We start from the raw sequence: 24,340 nt of genomic DNA, 5'->3' as shown, positions 1-24,340 counted from the left end.
GTTCCTTTGTTAGGTAAACCCATTGTTCTATATCCCTGGAATTAGCTGAGAATAAGTGTAATTTTCCTGAAAAACTCATGCACATCAACCATATACCAATGGCAGTAGATAGCAGTCCAAGTTAAAAGAAAATTAAAAATATGGAACTCCATATGTATATGCTGCAATCAGAACCATATTTTTTGTCCCTTACGGATTTGCTGTTTTTCTTTGTTTCATCTGTTGTATTGTATTGTATTTATCCCCATTACCAGAGAAACAAAGGCATACATAGGACACGCAGAATATTTGAATGTTAAAATAATGAAGTACATGATTATTAATGGAGAAAAGAAATTAATAAATCCCAAAAAGTGTGTGCAAAATGGCAGTAGCGAAAGCCAAGCCAATGACTGCTCCATTTCTGTTTCCATTTGAAGGGCTGCCACCTGAAAAAAGAAGAAGAAAAGCTCAGTTATTTAATAATCTAAACTCGAAACATAAAAAAAGAAAAATTATAATTAAAACCATATTTAGGGCTAGGTTTACATGATGGATGAAAAATTACAATAAAAGGATGAATCTCATAAATTTTATTTATGATCATAATTGATGACCTAGGGTGAAATTTGATGTTTTGAAACCTCGGAATTCCAGACCTTATTGGCCATAAGCTTTAATTTAACATATAAATTTCTTATCTGGTGACAATTTTGACTAACAAGTATAGATTTCAATTCGTGTTCATGCTTAAATCTTTTTGACATAAAATAAGCTTTCTGTGAAACAAAATTTTAAAGTAAGAATGAAATGAAAGAAAATAAAATTCAAGTTACCTGGTGACACAGATTCTTCGCTTTGGGGTGGACCTGCAACTGGGGCACGATTGATGACTGCAAAAAAGCAGAGAAATAATTAGGAAATATGTTCTTTTTAGTATAGAATATAATTAAAACTAATCTATATAGCAAAAAAAAAAAAAAAAAACCAGATACAATAGTTATCATAATGTTTAAATTCGTGTCATTTTCATATTTGTTTCAAGCAAGTTTTACATCATGTCTTATACAAAGTTATATGTAAGAAAAGAAATAAAATATATATAATTAATTAAATATTTAAAATAATACTAAAACATTTATCACATGTATATGTGTATGAAAATTGAGTAATTAGAATACAAGTGTGTCTTTAAAATAATTTTACAATAAATAATTATTAAAATGTAATAAAACTAAAAATAATAATGCATCTGCAATATGTACGAAACTAAAATAAAAATTAGTTTAAATTATGAAAAAAATTTTAAATAGACAAATATATCAAATTAAGAATATTAAATACACTCCAAATATTTATCATGGTATTGTCATTTTCTTGAGTTGATATCGAGTTCACTTGTGACACTAACTCAATCAACGATATTTTCAATATATTTATAAACAATGCATGTGAAAAACTTTGTGTAATAATACTAAAACGTATAAAAATATTGAAATAAAACTTTAGTTGAAGTGGTAAAGAAAAAATTATAAATGTTGGTGGTATAGATTCAAATCTTACCATATGTAATTTTTTACCGGTTTTATTAAAAATATAAAATGACGAAAGTACCATCGTATTAACATAATTTATTGTATACATAAAAGGGTATTTTCATAGTTTCCTTAACTAAGTTGGTGTCGAGTTGACTTGTGACATCAATTCAGTCACACACATAAATAATAACTAGAAATTCTATCACACGCGTATACGTATGGAAACCACGTATTTTAGAACAGAAAAGTGTATTTGAAATTAACATATAATAAATAATGAAACACATTATTTGAAACTAATTAATAATAACACATTAAATATATACGATATTAAAACAAGAAAAAAATTTAAACTGTGAGTAAAATGAAATTTAAACACATAAATACATTAGATTAAGAATACTAAATGAGTACACTTTTTTATTATTGTGTTGCCATCAATCTTGAGTTGATGTCGAATTAACTTGTGACACTAACTCAATTAACAATATTATTAATACTAGAAATTCTATCACACGCAGATGCATGTAGAAACTACGATTTAGATCATATGGGTGCGCTTATAAATAAACATATAATAAATAATGAAATATAATATTTGAAACTAATAATAACAACACATATGCTATATGAATTAAAATTGCTTTAGTTGAAATATAAAATTGAAAGAGTGTATGTTTGGTGTTTTGGGTTCAAATCCATTGTAAGCATTTTTTTCCCTCTAAATGTTATATAAAAGACAAAAGTACCCTTAAATTATTATTCATTGCTTTGTCGAATAAGGATTTTTAGTAATTTAATAATTGAGTTGGCACTCAATTATGGATGACACTAATCCAATCAAAATATTTATATATTGTATAGATATAATATAGATGATGATACGGTATCTTCTACTCAATTATGCATGGAAAAAAGATGGCTTAATGGTATAAAAGGCTCACCAAAATTTTAAAAAATCAATTAAACCTCTCTCAATTTTTTGTAGCTTTTGGACTTACAAAATTGAACAAATCAACCCTTTGATTTGGAACCGCAAATGTAGTCATTAACAAGGCAGATCATAAAATATAAAATTATTTTTCATTATTTAAGGAATTTGAAAAAGAAATTTATCTATATTTATCACCTAAAAATCTATTAATTATAATTTTGATTAATTAAATTATAAAACAACTATTGTAGGTAGTATCCTTCTAAATGACAACGATCTCATGTTCAAGTTCTAATAAATGTGATTTTAAAATTTTAAAAATATTAAAATTTCTAATATTTTTTAAAAATTTAGTTTTTAATATATTTTATAATGCTCTTTTGTAATTTTTAGTTTTTCTATTTTCTAATTATTTTAATAATCTTTAAAATTTTAAACATCTTTTGTAATTTTTAATAATTTTATATTTTCTATTTTTAAAATTTTTTGTAATTTTTTCATTGTAAAGATATTAAAGGTTTTTTAGATGAGGACATAATAATTACATTATTATAATGACATGTAACAATATATGATTGGTTGGCCGGTTCTTTTTAATGTCCTGAATCGAAAATGTATATTATTATGGACTAAACTAAAATATATGATAATATTAGAAATTGAAATGAGCCAAAAAAAGATTAGACTAAAATCGTAAAAGCGGTACACTTCAGAAACTAAAATGTGCCTTAAGACTATTATATATTATAAATATAAATTAAAAATAATATAGATAGTTAATTTTAATAATCATAACCTACCAACAAAACCAGTGTAATTGAAACCTTAAACTGAAAATTAAGTTAACCATAATCTTACCCAAATGAATTGGTCATTTTTGACCAACCCTAACTTAAGGGTCCTATGACTGGACTGAGCCTTCGCCAGAGGACTGGAGGATTCTTGTTTTTATCATTATTATTTAAGATAATTGTTTAATATAAATATAATGTTTTTTTAATTTAAATATATTTTTAATAAGTTATTGTTTTAATTTAATATCCTTTACCATTCTTTTCTAGTATAGTCTCACCATCAGAATTATAATAAATAAAGCCTACCCCAATTATTAATATCTAAAAGAAAATTGTGCATATGAAGTCTTTTTTTTAATAAAGGCAGTGCACGAAAAGTGAGGTGCGAGGTAACCGAGAATCAGGCAACAGGCAGGCACTAGGTATATTTAATTTTCTTATAGGTTTTTAATGAATTTGAAAACATGCTCCTAAATTTTCTTTAAATTTGTATTAATAGTCTTGATAAAAATAATACTAAGCAACAATCAACTTCTATTTTTTAATAATATTATTATAGATTCTGATTATATTTGGTTTTTATACAACATTTAGAATTACTCATAATCTCTCTCTAATTCATAAATAAAAAATAATCCTCAATATCAATCAATTAAAACTTAAGCAATAACTTCTACAATTTAATAGATTAAAATTATTAAATTAATTATTAGCTCCTCTATTTAATAATAAAATAATAATTTTATAAATAGTAACATGATTAATTGTAATAAGTGCTTTTAATGACAAAACTTTCTCTTTAGCAAAAGGCATTAATTCAAGATACTAAAGGGCTTTCACTATGTAGATTTAAAATTTTAAAACTCTTCATGAAGATTAAAATTTTAAGGCACAACAAATTTTGAAAACTCTTGATGAGATTAAATTTTATAAGGCACAGCAAATGTAAATGTAAGAGGATATAGGTTCGAGTATTCAAACATATTATCCTTCTATTTATGAGTTGAGAAATTCAAAACCTATAATAAAATTATTCATAATAAAAATAAAAATAATTACCCAATTTTTAAAAAGTTTTTTGCCGAATCCCAATTTTAGCCCATATTAAATAATTAATGAACCAAATTAAGAAGCACAAGTAAAAAAAGGATAAGAACCAATGCCTTGATGTCAAAATAATTAATTAAATATCTAAATTATACACAAAATTTTTACTATTTACTTAGAAATTAACATAAGTGTACTATTTGATTGAAAAAGGTAAAATAATAAGAATTAAATTAAGATCAACAAATAAGGTTTAGTATAAGATATTTTGATGAAAATTTAGCCAAATATAAATATATCTTATGTTGAAATGATAATACTAATGGTTTAAAATGACCGACTAAAAATATATTTTTGAAAGAAGTATTAAAATTTAGGAAATCGTGGACCCTACCAACCCTGTAATTTAGCGTTAATGGACAATGATTAACACTTTATTCTTTCGGCTAGAGAAAATGATGAACACTTATTTCTTATGTTACTACAAATTAAATTAAATTTATATTAAAAATGGAAATCTAATGCACAAATTTTAAATGAATAACATACTTTTCTTATGCTATTTCATGGTAATTACCGCTGAGAAAAATCGAAAATTAATTCGAATTATGATATTTGACGATTTTAAATTCTAAATTTAAAATTATGATTATCCAAATTAAATTGAAAGTTTTAATTTATAATTTTATTATATAAAAGAAATAACTTATACAAAATTTTATTTTAAAAATATTATATAAGAGCCGTTAATTATTTTATTTACTTGAAAATGATTTTTTAAATATATATATATATATATAATAATTTTGAAAATTTACCAACCATCTTATAAATATTATATATATTTCCAGTGTCCGCAGATGAATAGATTAGGGTAGACTCTGAATTCAATCCTTTAGTTTTTCATGTTTGTAAGTTTTTTGAAATTTGAAATTGAAAATCACATATATTGTGAATCAAGTAGACAGATGATTAGGATTCTTCACCAGATCTAAAAGGAAAAGGTAAAGAGGAACAAATGAAATACCTGAACAGAGAGTCACAGGAGGAGTGGAAACATTACAAACTGTGGGAAGATTCAGAGCTCTCTTCATATCAATGTCCATCCCAACCACTGCGGTTGCGTTTTTACCCAATAGATTGCACAAACATTGTGGACTGCTTTCCACTAACCCCGCCAGCTCCGGACAGCATGCCTTCACCGGCTTCGTTAGATTGCTCCCTGCCTCCACGAACGTCAAGCAATCCGATAAGTTCAACAAGTTCGTAAAACAATCCGCCGTCGGTGCCTCTGCTGATGGTCCCAACCCCAACCCCACCGCTGCCGGTTCCTGTCCCGTCGCCACCCTGCAGAATGTTAGCACAAAGATGGTGGCAACAACAATTGTTACCCTCAGTTTAGTTGCCATCTCTGTGGGTCAAGGCAGGTTAACGCTACTGTGGGAAATGAGAAGGGGAAACAAATTAGATTTGAGAGAGAGAAGGTGAGTGAGATGGGGGAGAAATAAACAAGTTAGTGACGAGCTATGCCAAATTTATAAATTTGTTGTAAGCTACTAAGTGCAAGTTCTTCCTTACTTTTGACAAGTATTTTTGAGAAATTTAAGTGTATGGTATTACTGTCAAAAAGTATTTTTGAAGAATAAAATGTCCATTTTAGACCTGAGATTATAAAGTAATAAATATATATTTAAATAATGTTCAAATTAGTTAATATTATGATATTTTAGCAAAAATATAAAAATAATTTATTATAACTTATTGTTAATATTTTAATATATAATATTAATTTTAAATATTTCTAAATAATTAATATTAATTATTTATCAAATTTAATTAGAATATTTAAATTATATTTAAATATTTAAATATAAAAATTAAATATTTGTAATTAGATATTTGATGGGCTACTTTAACACTAAAACTAAACAAACATAATACTATCTAACTAAAATCTAAAATCTAAAATCTAAAATCTAATTACTAAAACCCAATATTAAACTTAGTAATTCACTTAAAAAGAGCCTAAAACTAAGTGTGAATTTAACTCTAAAACATATATTAATTATACACCTATCAATTTCGTTCCACTATCATTGTAATATAATGTTATAATGTTTTCGTTCTAATATATGACAATGCACATTGTTTATCATATTTTGTTCGATTTAATGCACACTACCATTTTAGTGTAATGTTTACCATTAATTGTTTCAAAATGGTATGAACTTTGGACCAAAAGAAAAAAAAGTTATATAAACAACAATTCAATAGAAAGCCGACAAAATTAATTGAAGTTGGTTCGATTCGGTTACTTATTTTAACAGAAAAAAAAACTCAATTCAACTAACAGTTTGTTAATTTTAATTCAATTAACAATGGATCGAACTAACTATTTCATCACCCTTTAGATTAAATGTTTGAAAATATAAAACAAAATACTTAGAATTATAAAAGCAAACATAGTTTCAATTGAACAGTTTAGCGTGCAATGGATACTAAGATTCTAATTTGAGGGTAAAATATGGAATGCCCATACTGTAATCTGTGGTGCTTTATTAACTGCTGATATCTTTAACACCATAAAGCTACAATCCAGGGTCAACGCGAGGCTTTCAAGGCAGCTTCTCCTAGTTTACCTCTGAGCAAGTGATGGATCGTAGGGTGCTCCCCAAACTGAGCTACGGACAGTTTGACTATCGGTTGCAGCAATAAATGTGAGGGAAGGTTAGAGCACAACTAGATGGTTCTACTTTGGTTCTTAGTATGAATTTTCTAACAAAACTGCAAATAAGCGGGAAAGGTTGCATTATTTCACAGGACAAGCTAGCCCAGCCTGATGATAATACGTAAGTCGTGAAGAAGGTAGCCTGCAGACGAGAACAATTTCAGTTAGATGTAATCCTGAAGATACACAATCACATGCCATAAAAAGTGAGAAAAGCAATCTGTCATATGTGAGTGCCTACAAAAGAGAGCGCTTAATAGTGTATTTCATGCATCTCAATAGACCAAGGTAAAATCTAAATCTAAATGCATATAACAACTTGCCATGAAGTTGGAGGTGTTGAGGTTTTATTAAACCAACAATTGAGGACGCATGGAAAGGTTACCTAGGTTGGCACTGCTCTGGCAAGTTGTTTAGGTGCATCTTTAAAAATTGAGAAAACAGTCAATTGCCTGATGATGGATCCAGAAAGGACATTAACAAAGAAAACATTCCAAATTGTGAAGTATAGAACTTTGATGCAAGCACTCCGTTTCCTCTGACTACGTGAAATATTCCCCTCCATTGCAGAAAACAACATCATGGTTGGTGGAACAGCATACAGAAATAAGATTAGAATCACACTTGGTAAGTAACCTGTTACCACCCGGTGTATGAACTCCCTGCATAGCATAACAAACAAGATAGATTCACAATGAGTGTCTGGTTCCTTCTCTTTTAACTCCTTCGAGTTTCCACTTAATAACAATGATATTTGTCCTGTTTACATGTATTAATACACACAAAGAGCTTAGATGAGTTTAATGCAGTTAAATAACAATGACATCACTATAATAAGTTGTATCTGGCTATTTATGTACTCTAGATTGTCTTTCAGAGCCTTCAATCTAGGCATGTTCTCAGTATGCGCCACAAGCAATAGCAGATATAGGAGTATTAACAGGGTTCACAATTATGGATCTTTTCATGCAGGTTTCTATATAGAGTTTGTTGCATCAGGTATCAGTCATGACTGCAATGTGATATGAAAGCAGCATAATTGAAAAAAAAATAACTAGCTTATATTGGTTTTGCAATAGAGTTAGAATGATACTCACTGTTTTAAAATTCCTTTAAGAAATGGAACTCTACGTGATAGCTGGTCTAAGTGCTCTAGTTGAGTCAAGCCTTGCACAAATGTAACAGGAAGAAGAAACAGGAATTGAAATGTTGAACCACTTCAAGATGTTTTGAACTTAAATTTGAGACTTAATTACCTGAAAACAACTATTCTCATGAAAGCTACAGCATCGAAACATAAATAGACTTAATTACTCTGTTACTAACATGAAATTAATTAAACAAAACAGCAACAGACCCTTTATGCTAATCGCATTTCTTAAGAAAAAAGAAATACCAAACATAAATAGAAAAAAGAAAGAAAAAAGAAGAAGAAGCAACAAAACAACAACAACAACAGACAAGTTTTTTCTCTTATCAGGGTACACAACAAACATTCTCACATTTCTTAAGAAAAAAGAAGAAGCAACAAATGGAATTGATTGGGGAAGTTCAACAAACAGAAGGAGAGCAAAATAAGACAATGAGCAAAATACCAAACATAAATAGAGTGTATGCTTGGCTGCATCTCTTTGATCCCAGCTACTGTAAGCCTTTATATGTAACTAAAGCAAAGCACCACCCCCACTTATCTGACTCACCCACCCACCAGAACCTTCAGACCATTTTGTAGACTTGTGATAACACAGATAAAATAAATCATAAAGCCAAACATGTGTATGCCTTGTGAAAGCTACGAGACGAAAGAATAGAGTATTTTATAACAATGAAGCATGGCAATCAAATTCCAGCGAAAGAAAATATTAAACAGAAGAGGAACTAATTAAACAGAAGAAGAAATATAAAAGAAACTCTCACCTGCGGAAGAGGAACAAAGAATAGAAAATATCTTTAAAAGCCGAAAATGGGGAAAAGAAATTGGGTATAAAGCTCCAATTTCACCAGCAGAGGGGAAAGAAAATTTGGGGAACCAGCAGAGGGGAAAAAAACGTTTGGGGTAGAATTTGGTCAATAATCATCCAAAAGCAGTTAACGCTGAAGAAAAGGAGAAAATTTTAGCTTCTCCATCTAGAGAGAAGCACTTTTCTGATGGAAAATTTGTAAGAGAAAAGGAGGTTGTTCTTGGTTCCTTTTAAGAGAAAAGTGCTTTTTAGTGAAAAAGTTCTTTTCAAACGAGAAAAAGAACGGACCCTAACTAGTTGACGTGATCTAGGTCCACTTATCCCAACAACCAAATCTAAATTAAATCATTTTTAAAATGTTTTTTATTTAAAATTAATTATTTTTGGTACAAAGTTAAATCACAAATTAAGAAAATTCTATAAAAAGGTTTGAACTTTGGGGTGTGAACTTAATCATTGATCTCATATTTTTGACAAAATTTTAATCATAAATTTAATTTTTTAAACAACAAAATAGGTCATTTCAACAAGAGTTATCACAAGATCTAAGATGTTGAAGATATACATGAGTCGTCTAATTACGAAGAACTGTGGAGCTAGATTGTCGTCCAAATCAAGATGCCCTAATAGCTATGTTCCAGCCCAGTTTGAATCACTAGATGATTCTATTTTATTGATAAGGTTTGGGTCCATGAGAGACAAATATCGTGTTCTCAAAGGTGTGCCATCGTCATTTAACAACCATTTATGGTTGTTTCAGAATTATGATGGCCAACTTTGACCGTGAGCGTATACCTTTGATACTCCTAAACTTTGGGACCAGATGGTGGAAGGAATTGTTGAGCGAATCAGTAATCATATAAGAAGGTATGTTTCCTTTAATTCAAATATGAAGAAACTTGGAGAGCATAAATTCATAAGGATGAAGGTGGAACGTTAAGTCTCCAAGCTTCCACTGCGCTTTATTGCATTTTGTGGCAAGCAAGGTCATTTTTTGTAAGGGGTTATTAAATACAAACACGGGGAAAACAAAATGAGAGAACAATCAATGTTTGGGATCGAACCGAGTTGGGAAAACTCAGGAGGGTGATTGGATGAAAGTATCCCTGTTAGGATATTATTATAAGATATTATCTTTTAGGAATGTATTGTATATTATTGTATATATTTTAGACTCATACATAAGAATATATTATATATCTTTTCTATTCATACGTGACTAATGCTATATGAATATTATGTATACTCTTGAGGTCTATCAATATGATTGAAATGGATTATCCTATTCTTGTCATGGTATCTGAGCTTGGTGTTGTAGCGACCTAAAAATTCCGGGCACGGGTGCTAATCGAATTGATTGTTGAAAATTTAAAAACGGAATTCCGATTTCATTTAAAAAGGGAGTCGCCACCGATCTTTTTTCTAGGTGTGATCAGACACCTAATAAATTCTCTTTTTTTAAAAGAAAATTTATTTTTCAAATTTTCTGAAAAAGAGTCAATTTTAGGTCCACGTCAAAATCCAGAGAAAATTAGGGTTCGGGAGTCGGTTACGCGGGAGGAAGGTATTAGCACCCTCGCGACGCCCAAAATTGGTATCTCGTTAAACGCGTGTTGTCTTCATTTTCAAAAATATGAGTTCAATTTAATATTAGTCATGATTCGATTGAAACAGGAGAATTTTGAAACACAACAACCCTTTTTTTTGAAAACACGAATTTTTTTTTTAAACGCAAGAATTTTAGAAACACGAAATTTTTTTAAAAAAACACGAAAAATTTGAAACATGAGAATTTTTTCAAAACACGAATTTTCTTTTTGAAACACGAAAATTTTGAAAACACAAAATTTTATTTTGAAAACACAAAAGATTTGATAAATTACGAAACATAAGATTTTTTTTTGAAACACGGAAATTTATGAAACACGGTCAATTTTTGAAAACACGAAAATTTTTGAAAGACGGGATTTTTTTTTTGAAAACACGAAAATTTATAAAACACGGAAATTTTTTTCTGAAAACAAGAAAATTTTCAAAAAACGAGAATGTTTGAAAATACGGGAAATTTTTGAAAACATGAAAATTTTTGTTACACTAGAATTTTGAAAACACGAAGATTTTTGAAACATGAGGATTTTTGAAAACACGAAGCTTTTTGAAACATGAGAATTTTTTGAGAACATGAAAACACGAAAATTTGTCAAACACGAGAATTTTTTGAAAACACGATAACATCAAAGAGTATTCAAGAGAGTTTTTTGAAACACGGAATTTTTTTTTGAAAACGTAAAAAGTGAAGATTTTTTGAAATACGAGAAATTTTTGAAGATATGAAAATTTTTGAAACACGATTTTTCTTTAAAAAATACCGTATTTATCACGAATCGATGATATTCATCCCGATATGGCGATGAAACCATCGAATTAGTGTTAACTCAATTCAATTTAACATTTAATCGGGATTCTATTAAAACACGAGAAATTTTTAAATACGGGGATTTTTGAATTTTTTTTATTTTTAAAAGGGCGTCCCGAATTTAACACGAGCTATCGATATTCACCCAACATAGCGATGAATTCGGTGACTCGATGCTAAACCGATTCGTTGCCTTATTTATTAAAATAATTTTTATTTCATTTTTTTATTTGCAAATAAAGCCACTCTAATATTACTAAAAAAACTATTTAAAATATGCTAATTAAATTTAAATGAAATAATATTTAAATAAATGAAGCTAAATTAAAAAATTTAAGGAAATTACCAAAAAGCCCCAAAGTGGTGGGCCCTTTTCTTTTTTCCTTTTTTTTTCTTTTTTTCTGCTGGATGTCGGGCCTGGGCGTTGGGCCAAAGGGAGGCCTGCTTGGCCTGCTGCTGCTGAGCCTGGGGCTTGCTGCTGCTGGGCCTGCGCTGGGCCTACGCAAAAGGGGCCTGCTTCCTTTTTCTCTTCTTCTGCTGGGCTGTTACTGCTATTGGGCCTGCTGCTTATTTTTTTTTCTGGTTCTTTTTTTTGCTTGGGCCTGGGTGTTTTGCTGCTGGATCCTGCTGTTTGGAGAGGGCTGTTGGAGCGCGGGTTGGGTCGGGATGGCTCCGAGGGTCGGGTGGTCGGGTCGGGTCGGGTTGACCCGACTGACTTTTAATTTTTTTTCTTTTTCTTTCTCTTTTTCTTTTTTCTTTTTCTTCTCCCTTTTTCTTCTTCTTTTTTCTTTCTTCTTTCTTCTTCTTCGGGCCGCACCTTAACCCCACGTGCGCCTTTGAGGGCGTTTCCTCCACCTGGTACAACGGCCGGTGGTGGCACGGTGGCGATGAAGGGACGACTGGGCTTTCTTTTTGGACCTTTTTTTTGCTTTTTTTCTTGTTTTTTTGCTGCTGCGTTTTTGTTTTGCTTCTCTTTTTGTTTCAATTTCTCTTGGCTTCTAGGTGGTGGTACGGTGGCTGCGGTGGCGGGTAGTGGCACGACGGTGGCGAGGGCTGTTGGGCTGTTATTGTTTGGATTTTTTTTGAATTTTCTCTGCACTTTTTCTCCTTTTTTTTCGATTGCCCCCCCTTCTTCTCTTCCATTTTCCTCTTTTAATCTTACCATTTTTGTCTTCTATTCCTTTGTCTGCAGGTGGCTAGGGGAAGGAAGGCCATGCATTGGAGGTGGCAGGCGTGGCAAGCGGGGCACGCAAGAATGCTGGTTGGGGGCAGTCTTGTCATGCTCAGAAGGACCAAAATGTAAAGGGTGTAAAATTTCCAGGGGAAAAATGTAATTTCAGAGAAATATGGGGCCAAAATGTAAATTTTGAAAAGTTCGAAGGCTAAAATGCCATTTATTTTTTTGTATTTTTTTAAATTTTATTATGACTATTTAATTAATATTTAAAATTATTATAAAAATAAAAATAAAAATGGGCTAAAGCCCGAACAAGCTTAAAATCTAATTACTTAAAACCCAATTATCCAAACCCCAAAGGCCCAACCATTGGACCCAATCATTAAGCCCAAATGAGGCCAATCCCACAAAATTATTAAAAAAACATATATATAAAATGAAATAAAATAAAACAAAACACGAACTACAGACCGGACAAAATTCAATGATTACAACTGCCCCTCTTTGCTCGTCGCTGTGAAACAGAGATAGAGCAAAGACTTAAAAGCACTGAATTTTGTTCGATTGTTAAAAATTTATTATCGTTTTTTTTCTTGAAAAATAGAAATTGAAAATACCTCAGCATGATCCGAGTCTCAACTTGCCTCTCGCATTATGAGTTGATTTTTGAGAAACGGAAATTTAAAAGAAATACCTCGATATGTGACCCGAGGTTCAACTCACCTCTGGCAATATGAGTTGATTTTTTTGAAAAGCAGAAATTTAAAAGAAATACATCGGTATGTGACCCGAGACTCAACTCACCTCTCGCAATATGAGTCGATTTTTTTGAAAAATAGAAATTGAAAAATACCTCAGGATATGACTTGAGGCTCAACTCACCTCTCGCAATATGAGTTGATTTTTGTGAAAACCAAAAATTGAAAAATACCTCGACGTGACTCGAGGCTCAACTCACCTCTCGCAATATGAGTTGATTTTTTTTTTGAAAACACGAAAATTGAAAAATACATCAGGATGACCCGAGGCTCAACTCACCTCTCGCAATATGAGTTGATTTTTGAAAAAAACGGAAATTTAAAAGAAATACCTCGGCATGACCCGAGGCTCAACTCACCTCTGTATTATGAGTTAATTTTTGAAAAACGAAAATTTGAAAGAAATACCTCGGCATGATCCGAGGCTCAACTCACCTCTGTATTATGAGTTGATTTTTGAAAAACGAAAATTTGAAAGAAATACCTCGGCATGACCCGAGGCTCAACTTACCTCTGTATTATGAGTTGATTTTTGAAAAACAGAAATTTAAAAGAAATACCTCGGCATGACCCGAGGCTCAACTCACCTCTGTATTATGAGTTGACTTTTTTGAAAAAAGGAAATTTAAAAGAAATACCTCGGTATGACCCGAGGCTCAACTCACCTCTGTATTATGAGTTGATTTTTGAAAAACGAAAATTTGAAAGAAATACCTCGACATGACCCGAGGCTCAACTCACCTCTCGTATTGTGAGTTGATTTTTTGAAAAACGAAAATTTAAAAGAAATACCTCGGCATAACCCGAGGCTCAACTCACCTCTCGCAATATGAGTTGATTTTTTTAAAAAACAGAAATTGAAAAATACCTCATGTGACTCGAGGCTCAACTCACCTCTCGCAATATGAGTTGATTTTGAAAAACAGAAATTTAAAATACCTCAGCGTGCGACCCAAGGCTCAACTTACCTCTCGCAATATGAGTTGATTTTTTTGAAAAACATAAATTGAAAATACCTCAGGATGACCCAAGGCTCAACTCGCTTCTCGCATTATGAGTCGATTTTTGAAAAACAGAAATTTAAAATACCTCAGCGTGCGACCTGAGGCCCAACTCACCTATCGCAATATGGGTTGATTTTTGAAAAACAGAAATTGAAAATACCTCAGGATGACCCGAGGCTCAACTCACCTCTCGTATTGTGAGTTGATTTTTGAAAAAAAGAAAATTTAAAAGAAATACCTCGGCGTGACCCGAGACTCAACTCACCTCTCGCAATATGAGTTGATTTTTTTGAAAAACAGCAATTTAAAAATAACTCAGCGTGACCCGAGGCTCAACTCACCTCTCGTATTATGAGTTGATTTTTGAAAAACAAAAATTGAAAAATATAATTCTTGAAAGAAACAGGGTTTCAAAACATCAGGTGAAACTAAAGCCTTCTTCTTCGTTGATTCTGTGCAACTTTCTCTCAGTATTCCCTGCTCTACTAAGATACCTGTATATGTCATGTATGATGTTATTATGATATGCACGTGTTTGTCCTAAATGCTTTCGTGTCTACATGATCATGCCATGCACCCTAGGCTGTTTGTCACATGCCCCACTTTTGATTTTAGTGAGGGTCTGCATTCATTTCCTCAATTCTTGTCTTTTCTCTCCAGTTTTGTACTCATCCTCAAGTTCTGTGAGTAATCCACATCTTCGTATATCACCTTCTTGCCCCCTTGTTGAACTTTGTTCCTGCTTTGGGGCCCTTGTATTTATCAAATTCTCATCCAGGTAATGCTCAACATTCCTTTTGTTTAGAGTATGCCATCTTACTATTTATCATTTAAATGAATCAAACACAAGATGCATGGAAAAAATGGCAAAGTAGGCATGAAAGAAAAACCTCACATTCATTTAATTTTTAAAAGAAAGCAACAAACAAAGGAAATTGACAAAGAAAGTTTAACAAATAAAACGTCATAAAGAAAAGAAAGCGAATTCAATGGCCAGAAATGCTCTAGATATCCAATGCATGAACTTCTCCACGTTTCTTTGTCCTGGATCCATTCAAGCACGGTTTCTTGTGTAGAAGGTTTCGAGCTTCTGAGAATGCTTCAAATATTGCAACTTCGTCATTCAACTCACTGTTCAAGTCATCTTGCACCTTAAGTTCGAGCTCACTTCATTAGGACGCCCTTTCGGGTTTTCATCCTAATCCTTTTTGTTTATCAAGACGCCCTTTTTCGGGTTTTTATCTTGATTTTTCTTCTTTTTTTATCTTGATTTTTCTTCTTTTTTTTTACTTTTTTTTTTGCTTTTTTGTTTTTTTGTTTTTTTGTTTTTTTGTTGTTTTTTTCTCTTTTTTTTTAGGCATAATATTTCTTCACAGCATCTGAGTTCACTGGATTAAGTAATTCTTTCCCGTCCATCTTAGTGAGAATCAGAGCCCCTCCTGAGAATGCCCTCTTTACAACGTATGGTCCTTCCCAATTTGGTGACCATTTTCCTCGAAAGTCCTTCAGACGGAGAATCTTTCTCAGTACGAGCTCTCCTTCGCGAAATTCTCTTGGCCGCACCTTTTTATCATGGGCCGTAATCATTCTCTTCTGGTACATCTGTCCATGACAAATTGCCTTCAAGCGTTTCCCTTCAATAAGGTTTAGCTGATCACATCGAGCTCGAACCCACTCTGATTCCTCTATGTCTCCATCAAGACGCGCAGGGATGGGATCTCTACTTTGATAGGCAGAACGGCTTCTATTCCATAGACCAGAGAAAAAGGAGTTGCCCCCGTAGACGTCCGTACCGAGGTGCGATATGCGTACAAAGCGAATGGTAGCTTATCGTGCCAGTCTTTATATGTCTCAGTCATCTTCCCAATAATCTTCTTAATGTTCTTATTAGCGGCTTCTACTGCTCCGTTCATCTTTGGGCGATAGGGCGAAGAATTATGATGTTTTATCTGGAGTTGCTCACATACTTCTTTCATCATCTTGTTGTTCAAATTTAAAGCATTATCTGAAATGATTCTTTCAGGTAGAGCATATCGACATATAATCTCCTTTTTTAAGAACCTACAGACTGCAGCCTTTGTCACATTAGCAAACGAAGTGGCTTCTACCCATTTTGTGAAGTAGTCTATAACCACAAAGATGAATCGATACCCATTGGAAGCTTTCGGGGAAATTGGCCCTATAACATCCATGCCCCACATAGAAAAAGGCCACGGAGAAGTCATGACATGAAGGAGCGACGGAGCTGCATGAATTTTGTAGCCATAAATTTGACATTTGTGGCACTTTCGTGCGTAACCAATGCAATCCCTTTCCATCGTCAGCCAATAATAACCAAGTCTCATAATCTGCTCGCCATGGTGAAACCAACGGCATGTGTTTCTAAATTCCTTCATGAACCTCTTCAAGTATCTTTCTAGCTTCAACAATATCCACGCACCTCAAGAGCACTTGATCTTTTCCCTTTGTATAGAATATCCCGTCAAGAACAAATCCAATCGCCATTCTCTGATTGTTCTTTTGTCATTCTCGCTTGCTTGCTCGGGTACCTTTGATTCTTGATATACTCCAAGATATCATGGAACCATGGTCGTCCATCTGACTCCTCCTCAATACTAAAGCAGTGTGCGGGGGTCTCATATATACTCATTTGGATGGGCATTATCTCAGTTTCTCTGTTTGCCTTGAACATCGAAGCCAAGGTGGCTAGGGCATCAGCCAGTTGGTTCTCCTCTCGTGGAAAGTAGTTAAAAGTCACTTTATAGAACTCCTTGAGCAGCTCTGCAACGAGATCATGACATTTGACTAATTTTGGATCTCTCACTTCCCAATCTCCACGAATTTGATAAATGACTAATGCTGAGTCCCCGTGTACCTCTAAAATTTTGATTTTTCTCTTGATAGCTGCACGAAGTCCCATGATGCAAGCCTCATATTCCGCTATATTATTTGTACAGAAGAAATTCAATCTAGCAGTAAGCGGGTAATGGTCCCCTTCAGGTGGCATTAAGACTGCTCCTATCCCATGCCCCAATGCATTTGATGCACCATCAAAGCTCATCTTCCATGACTTTCCTTTTGATGACTCGCCCTCTTTTTCTGAAATGCACATCAAATCTTCATCTGGGAACTCAAATCTCAAAGGCTCGTATTCCTCCGTTGTTCGACTTGCCAAGAAGTCAGCTATTGCGCTTCCTTTTATAGACTTTTGGCTCACATATACAATGTCATACTCAGTTAATAGGATCTGCCATCGGGCCATTCTCCCTGAGAGTGCAGGTGACTCCATCATGTACTTTATTGGGTCCAGTTTTGAAATTAACCATGTCGTGTGATACAGCATGTATTGCCTGAGCCTTCGAACCGTCCAAATCAATGCACAACAGAATTTTTCAATTGACGGGTACTTTGTCTCATATTCTGTGAACTTTTTGCTGAGGTAGTAAATTACCTTTTCTCTTTTTCCAAACTCATCATGTTGCCCTAATACACAACCCATTGAGTTTTCAAACACGGTCAGATACAATATTAACGGTCTTCCAAAGGTCGGCGGTACTAGTACCGGGGGATTAGACAAATACTGTTTGATCTTGTCGAAGGCCACTTGGCACTCCTCGTTCCATTCTCCCGGATTATGTTTTCGAAGGAGTCGAAAATTTGGGTCGCACTGATTAGTAAGTTGAGCAATGAATCGAGCAATGTAATTCAACCTTCCTAAAAATCCTCTGACTTCTTTTTGTGTAGGCGGGGGAGGCAATTCTTGTATAGCTTTTATCTTATCTGGATCAACCTCAATACCTCTTTCACTAACAATGAAACCTAGCAGTTTTCCTGAGGTAGCCCCAAACGTGCATTTAGCCGGGTTAAGCTTCAACTGGAACTTTCTTAATCTTTCAAACAGCTTCTTTAGACTCCCCACATGCTCTCTTTCTTCCCGAGATTTGGCAATCATATCATCGACATAAACTTCTATTTCTTTGTGCATCATATCATGAAACAACGTCACCATGGCTCTCTGATATGTTGCGCCAGCATTCTTTAATCCGAACGGCATTACCTTATAGCAAAAGGTTCCCCACATTGTTATGAATGTAGTTTTATCCATGTCTTCGGGAGTCATCTTTATCTGATTATAACCTGAGAAGCCATCCATGAAAGAAAACAGAGAATGCTTTGTCGTATTATCCACCAAAGTGTCGATGTGCGGTAAAGGAAAGTTATCTTTAGGGCTTGCTTGATTCAGATCACGATAATCCACGCGCATCCGCACCTTTCCATCTTTCTTCGGCACTGGGACTATATTAGCTACCCATTCTGGATACTTTGAGACTTGTAGGAAGCCAGCGTCAAATTGTTTCTTGACTTCTTCTTTTATCTTCAACAGCATTTTAGGTCTCATTCTTCTTAGCTTCTGTTGAACAGGTTTGCATTCTGGTTTCAGTGGGAGCTTATGGACCACAATATCTGTGTTCAATCCTGGCATATCCTGATAAGACTAGGCAAACACATCCTTGTACTCATGGAGCAAGGTGATCAAATCCCGTCTTGTGTTTTCTGAAATAGAAGTCCCAATCTTCACTTCTTGTTTCTTTTATTCATTCCCCAAGTTCACTACCTCAACAGATTCTTGATGGGGTAAGATATGTTTCTCTTCTTGTTCTACCATTCTCAGTAAGTCAGGAGACGGGTCACAATTTTCAGCATCTTCCTCGGCTTCGAATTCTCCTAAACAAATAGCATTCTCGAAATCGATTTCAAGACTTGTAACGGGATTGTTCATGCCATGGATATCTGAGCACTTGAAAGGCGGATAGAAAAGACTGCTATAGGGGAGCATCAAAGTATTGGAATCAACAAACACAATGTTATGGAATGATATGAGATACATGTAAGGAAAGGTTGTGAGAAGAGGGAATAATTACAAAACTAATGGAAATGAAAAGACCATGACAAAATGCATCTTCATTAATGTTCATTGAAATGATAAATAACAAACATAAGCTCTTACAAAAGGAATCCCATTACTTAGGGGCATACAAAATAATGGAGAATTAACATTGGGCATTACTCTGAAGAGGACTTAGAAACTACAATAAGGTCTATAGCAGTCTAATTGTTCAAAATATGTCTTGGGGGATAAGAGCGTATCATTGAAATATCCTCAATTGTATCACTCTCGTTGAGTTCATCATCCATAGCTCTAGAATGACGTGATTCCAGACTTGTAGTGTTGCAATTGTGGATTATACGGTTTTGGCCTTAGCGAATGATTAGGGTGATATATGCATGCAATGAATGAATGAATGGATGGATGATGAATGTCAGTCATGCATAAATATGCAAAGAATGGTGTTGATTTCAAGTTAGCCCCATATTTTGGCGTTTCATTAATCCAAAAGAGTCCATTACAAAATATTTTGCCAATGAAGATGCCCCTAGTGCCTGAGTCCCATTGTTTCCAAATCCCAGTCAAGTGTTCGAGATCGTTCTGACGAGCATTCAAAGTCACACGCTCGGGAAAATCAGAGGTGTATCCTTCCTTCAAACTGTCCCCTTTCGCTTTCTGAGTTCTCAATGACCAATCTCGAACTACAGCATTTTTCTCGGTTACTTGTGTAATTGACTCCTCCATCAGAAACCCGTTTTTGGCAACCAATCTCTAATCAACACCTTCCTAATGAGATGTCTACGATGCATGATGAAAAATAAAATAAAGAACAAATAATCTTGGTTAGAGATCACAACAGATATAAACAGAAGAAGAGAAATAAAGACTATGAAAAATTTAATAAATTAAGCTATTCAATCACGCAATTTGGTGGAATAGACCAACATTTTTTTTCCCCAACATGCTTTACAAGAAACCTCCCCTACATACCATCAGACAATCTATCCGGCCCAATTTATTAAACAGACTCAATTCATTTGTAAATAAGTGTAAATGTAAAAGAAATAAAAGGTAAGAGGCGTTTCTCCCGTCTACTTATTTTGGGAACTATCAAACGGACAGAGGTTCGGCATGACTCTAATTGGGTGGCTAGTACAGTTCACTATATGTGGTTTTGGTTCTAGAAAGGTACTCGAATTGTCCATACTGTCACCTACTAAGGTAAGTATGGAGCCTCGGTTATCGCCCGTCATGGGCTTGCGAGTTCAATTCGAGGGATTACATTTACTTATGCCTATGCGGAGGGACAAGTTAACTCACGAAAGCATAAGTCATATGTAACCCGGAAGTAATTACTAGCCTGTGCGGAGGGACGAGTTAACTCACGAAGGCGTAGCGTTTACTTCCACTTAAACGGACGAAGCCCGGGCAGAGAGCTCATGTTATGCAAAAAATGCAAGTGCACGGTGTGTGGGGAGAAACTCACAAACCTTTTAAATTTTATTTTTACTAAAACAACTAAAAAAACGTAAAACTTAAAGCTGAAAAAAACAGAAAGACAAAACAAGTTAGAAAAATATTAATTAAAAAAACCGAATGCAAATGCATGACTTTTCAAAAAATAAAATTCAAGGATCACGATTAAAAATTAATTTGAACAAAGGATTTTAAAAATTTGACAACACGCGTTTAACACTAGACTCGACTCTCAAAAGTCCCCAGCGGAGTCGCCAGCTGTAGCGACCTAAAAATTTTGGGCACGGGCGCTAATCGAATTGATTGTTGAAAATTTGAAAACGGAATTCCGATTTCAAAGGGAGTCGCCACCAATCTTTTTTCTAGGTGTGATCGGACACCTAATAAATTCTCTTTTTTTAAAAGAAAATTTATTTTTCAAATTTTCTGAAAAAGAGTCAATTTTAGGTCCACGTCAAAATCTAGAGAAAATTAGGGTTCGAGAGTCGGTTACACGCGAGGAAGGTATTAGCACCCTCGCGACGCCCAAAATTGGTATCTCGTTAAACGCGTGTTGTCTTCATTTTCAAAAATATGAGTTCAATTTAATATTAGTCATGATTCGATTGAAACAGGAGAATTTTGAAACACAACAACCCTTTTTTTTGAAAACACGAATTTTTTTTTAAAACGCAAGAATTTTAGAAACACGAAATTTTTTTTAAAAAACACGAAAAATTTGAAACATGAGAATTTTTTCAAAACACGAATTTTCTTTTTGAAACACGAAAATTTTGAAAACACAAAATTTTATTTTGAAAACACAAAAGATTTGATAAATTACGAAACATAAGATTTTTTTTTGAAACACGGAAATTTATGAAACACGGTCAATTTTTGAAAACACGAAAATTTTTGAAAGACGGGATTTTTTTTTGAAAACACGAAAATATATAAAACACAGAAATTTTTTCTGAAAACAAGAAAATTTTCGAAAAACGAGAATGTTTGAAAACACGGGAAATTTTTGAAAATATGAAAATTTTTGTTACACTAGAATTTTGAAAACACAAAGATTTTGGAAACATGAGGATTTTTGAAAACACGAAGCTTTTTGAAACATGAGAATTTTTTGAGAACATGAAAACACGAAAATTTGTCAAACACGGGAATTTTTTGAAAACACGATAACATCAAAGAGTATTCAAGAGAGTTTTTTGAAACACGGATTTTTTTTTGAAAACGTAAAAAGTGAAGATTTTTTGAAATACGAGAAATTTTTGAAGATATGAAAATTTTTGAAACACGATTTTTCTTTAAAAAATACCGTATTTAACACGAATCGATGATATTCATCCCGATATGGCGATGAAACCATCGAATTAGTGTTAACTCAATTCAATTTAACATTTAATCGGGATTCTATTAAAACACGAGAAATTTTTAAATACGGGGATTTTTGAATTTTTTTTATTTTTAAAAGGGCGTCCCGAATTTAACACGAGCTATCGATATTCACCCAACATAGCGATGAATTCGGTGACTCGACTGACTTTTAATTTTTTTCTTTTACTTTCTCTTTTTCTTTTCTCTTTTTCTTCTCCCTTTTTCTTCTTCTTTTTTCTTTCTTCTTTCTTCTTCTTCTTCGCACCTTAACCCCACGCGCGCCTTTGAGGCGCTTCCTCCACAGGTACAACGGCGGTGGTGGTACCTGATGGCGATGAAGGGACGACGTGGGCTTTCTTTTGGACCTTTTTTGCTTTTTTCTTGTTTTTTTGCTGCTGCGTTTTTGTTTTGCTTCTCTTTTTGTTTCAATTTCTCTTGGCTTCTAGGTGGTGGTACGGTGGCTGCGGTGGCGGGTAGTGGCACGACGGTGGCGAGGGCTGTTATTGTTTGGATTTTTTTGAATTTTCTCTGCACTTTTTCTCCTTTTTTTTTCGATTGCCCCCCCTTCTTCTCTTCCATTTTCCTCTTTTAATCTTACCATTTTTGTCTTCTATTCCTTTGTCTGCAGGTGGCTAGGGGAAGGAAGGCCATGCATTGGGGGTGGCAGGCGTGACAAGCGGGGCACGCAAGAATGCTGGTTGGGGGCAGTCTTGTCATGCCCAGAAGGACCAAAATGTAAAGGGTGTAAAATTTCCAGGGGAAAAATGTAATTTCAGGGAAATATGGGGCCAAAATGTAAATTTTGAAAAGTTCGAAGGCTAAAATGCCATTTATTTTTTTGTATTTTTTTTAAATTTTATTATGACTATTTAATTAATATTTAAAATTATTATAAAAATAAAAATAAAAATAAAAATGGGCTAAAGCCCAAACAAGCTTAAAATCTAATTACTTAAAACCCAATTACCCAAACCCCAAAGGCCCAACCATTGGACCCAATCATTAAGCCCAAATGAGGCCAATCCCAAAAAATTATTAAAAAAAACATATATATAAAATGAAATAAAATAAAACAAAACACGAACTACAGACCGGACAAAATTCAGTGATTACAGGTGTTTAACACAAATTTTTTTTATCATTCTCAATGGCTAGTGATGATTCGACTTCTCCACCACCACCGCCTAAGTTAGGAGGACGACACTTCCTGATTTTACCGTTGAGCAATGGCAATCTCTTCTGGCGGTGTTCGATAATACACAGTCCACTACCAATCGGTTGAATGGTGAGTCCAAGAATAATTGGATTATTGATTTGGGGTGTTCAAATCATGTTACAGGTGATCTTATATGTTTGACGAATGTTTCAAAAGTTGTAACATGTTTCGTGGGACTCCTTTATGGTCAAACAGTGGTGGCTATCCAAAAAGGAATGATTAAATTGACAAGCAAAATTCACTTAAAACATGTTCTTTAGGTTCCTAAATTAAACTACAATTTAATTTCGATTTCACAGTTGAATGATGATATGAATTATTTTGTCCAATTTTCTACTAACATATGTGTTATTCAGGACATTCATTCGAGAGAGTTGATTGGAGCAGGTGAGAGGCGGAATGGACTTTACTACTTCCAGCAAATATCAATGGTTAAAGCGGTTTCAATTGAAGCTACATCCTCTTTGGAGCTTTGGCATAGAAAATTGGGTCACCCTTTCAAAAAAGTTGTGAAGTTACTTCTCTATGTTAGTAACTCTAGAGAACATTTGAATAAATCATGCAAAATTTGTCATCATGTTAAGCAAACAAGAAATAACTTTCTAATTAGTGAATAAAAAGCCACTCGTATTTTTGAGTTAGTTCATTGTGATTTATAGGGTTTGCATGACACTCCTTCATCTCGTGAATCTCATTATTTTTTACATTGGTTGATGATTTCTCCTATGTTGTTTAGGTATATCTATTGGTTAATAAGAAGGATGTTTTCAAGATTTTCATGTCATTTATTACTATGATTGATCCTCAAATTTCTCAACAGATAAAGTTTGTTAGAAGTTATAATGAGATAGAATTTAATTGTCTCCAATATTATTTTCTTATAAATGACATTATTTTCCAAACAGCTTGTGTTGGTACTCCTTAACAAAATGGGAGAGTGGAGAGGAAACATCAACATATTTTAAATGTGGCTCATGCTTTGCATTTTCAAGAAAATCTACCTATATCTTTTTTGGGGAGTGTGTTTTGACTACTTCTCATCTTATCAATCAAACTCAT

The 24,340-nt window shown here is 33.5% G+C and overlaps 1 protein-coding gene and 1 non-coding gene across 8 annotated transcripts; both read right to left on the bottom strand.

Moving 5' to 3' along the window:
- Positions 1–121: 121 nt before the first annotated feature.
- LOC105793349 (non-specific lipid transfer protein GPI-anchored 12) lies at positions 122–5,835 on the bottom strand. The gene is made up of 3 exons (XM_012622268.2): positions 5,320–5,835; positions 816–872; positions 122–428 (listed from the first exon to the last, which is right to left on the bottom strand). The coding sequence occupies exons 1-3, from the start codon at positions 5,699–5,701 to the stop codon at positions 337–339; spliced, it is 531 nt and encodes a 176-aa protein (XP_012477722.1). The 5' UTR covers positions 5,702–5,835; the 3' UTR covers positions 122–336.
- Positions 5,836–6,671: 836 nt separating this feature from the next.
- Positions 6,672–9,248, bottom strand: LOC105793353 (uncharacterized). Of its 7 annotated transcripts, none has more exons than XR_008197562.1 (5): positions 8,938–9,248; positions 8,616–8,753; positions 8,118–8,276; positions 7,406–7,682; positions 6,672–7,162 (listed from the first exon to the last, which is right to left on the bottom strand). It is a non-coding gene; the product is annotated as an uncharacterized LOC105793353 (transcript). The 7 variants fall into 7 exon arrangements; XR_008197563.1 differs by having other exon boundaries at positions 8,616–8,711; positions 8,938–9,246; XR_008197566.1 differs by having other exon boundaries at positions 8,118–8,187; positions 8,616–8,711; positions 8,938–9,244.
- Between the last annotated feature and the right edge of the window lie 15,092 nt (positions 9,249–24,340).

The sequence above is a fragment of the Gossypium raimondii genome, chromosome 7 (assembly GCF_025698545.1).
Source record: "Gossypium raimondii isolate GPD5lz chromosome 7, ASM2569854v1, whole genome shotgun sequence".
Taxonomy (NCBI): Eukaryota; Viridiplantae; Streptophyta; class Magnoliopsida; order Malvales; family Malvaceae; genus Gossypium; species Gossypium raimondii.
Note: the sequence above shows the minus strand (reverse complement) of the source record. Positions and strands in the feature narration are given on the sequence as shown.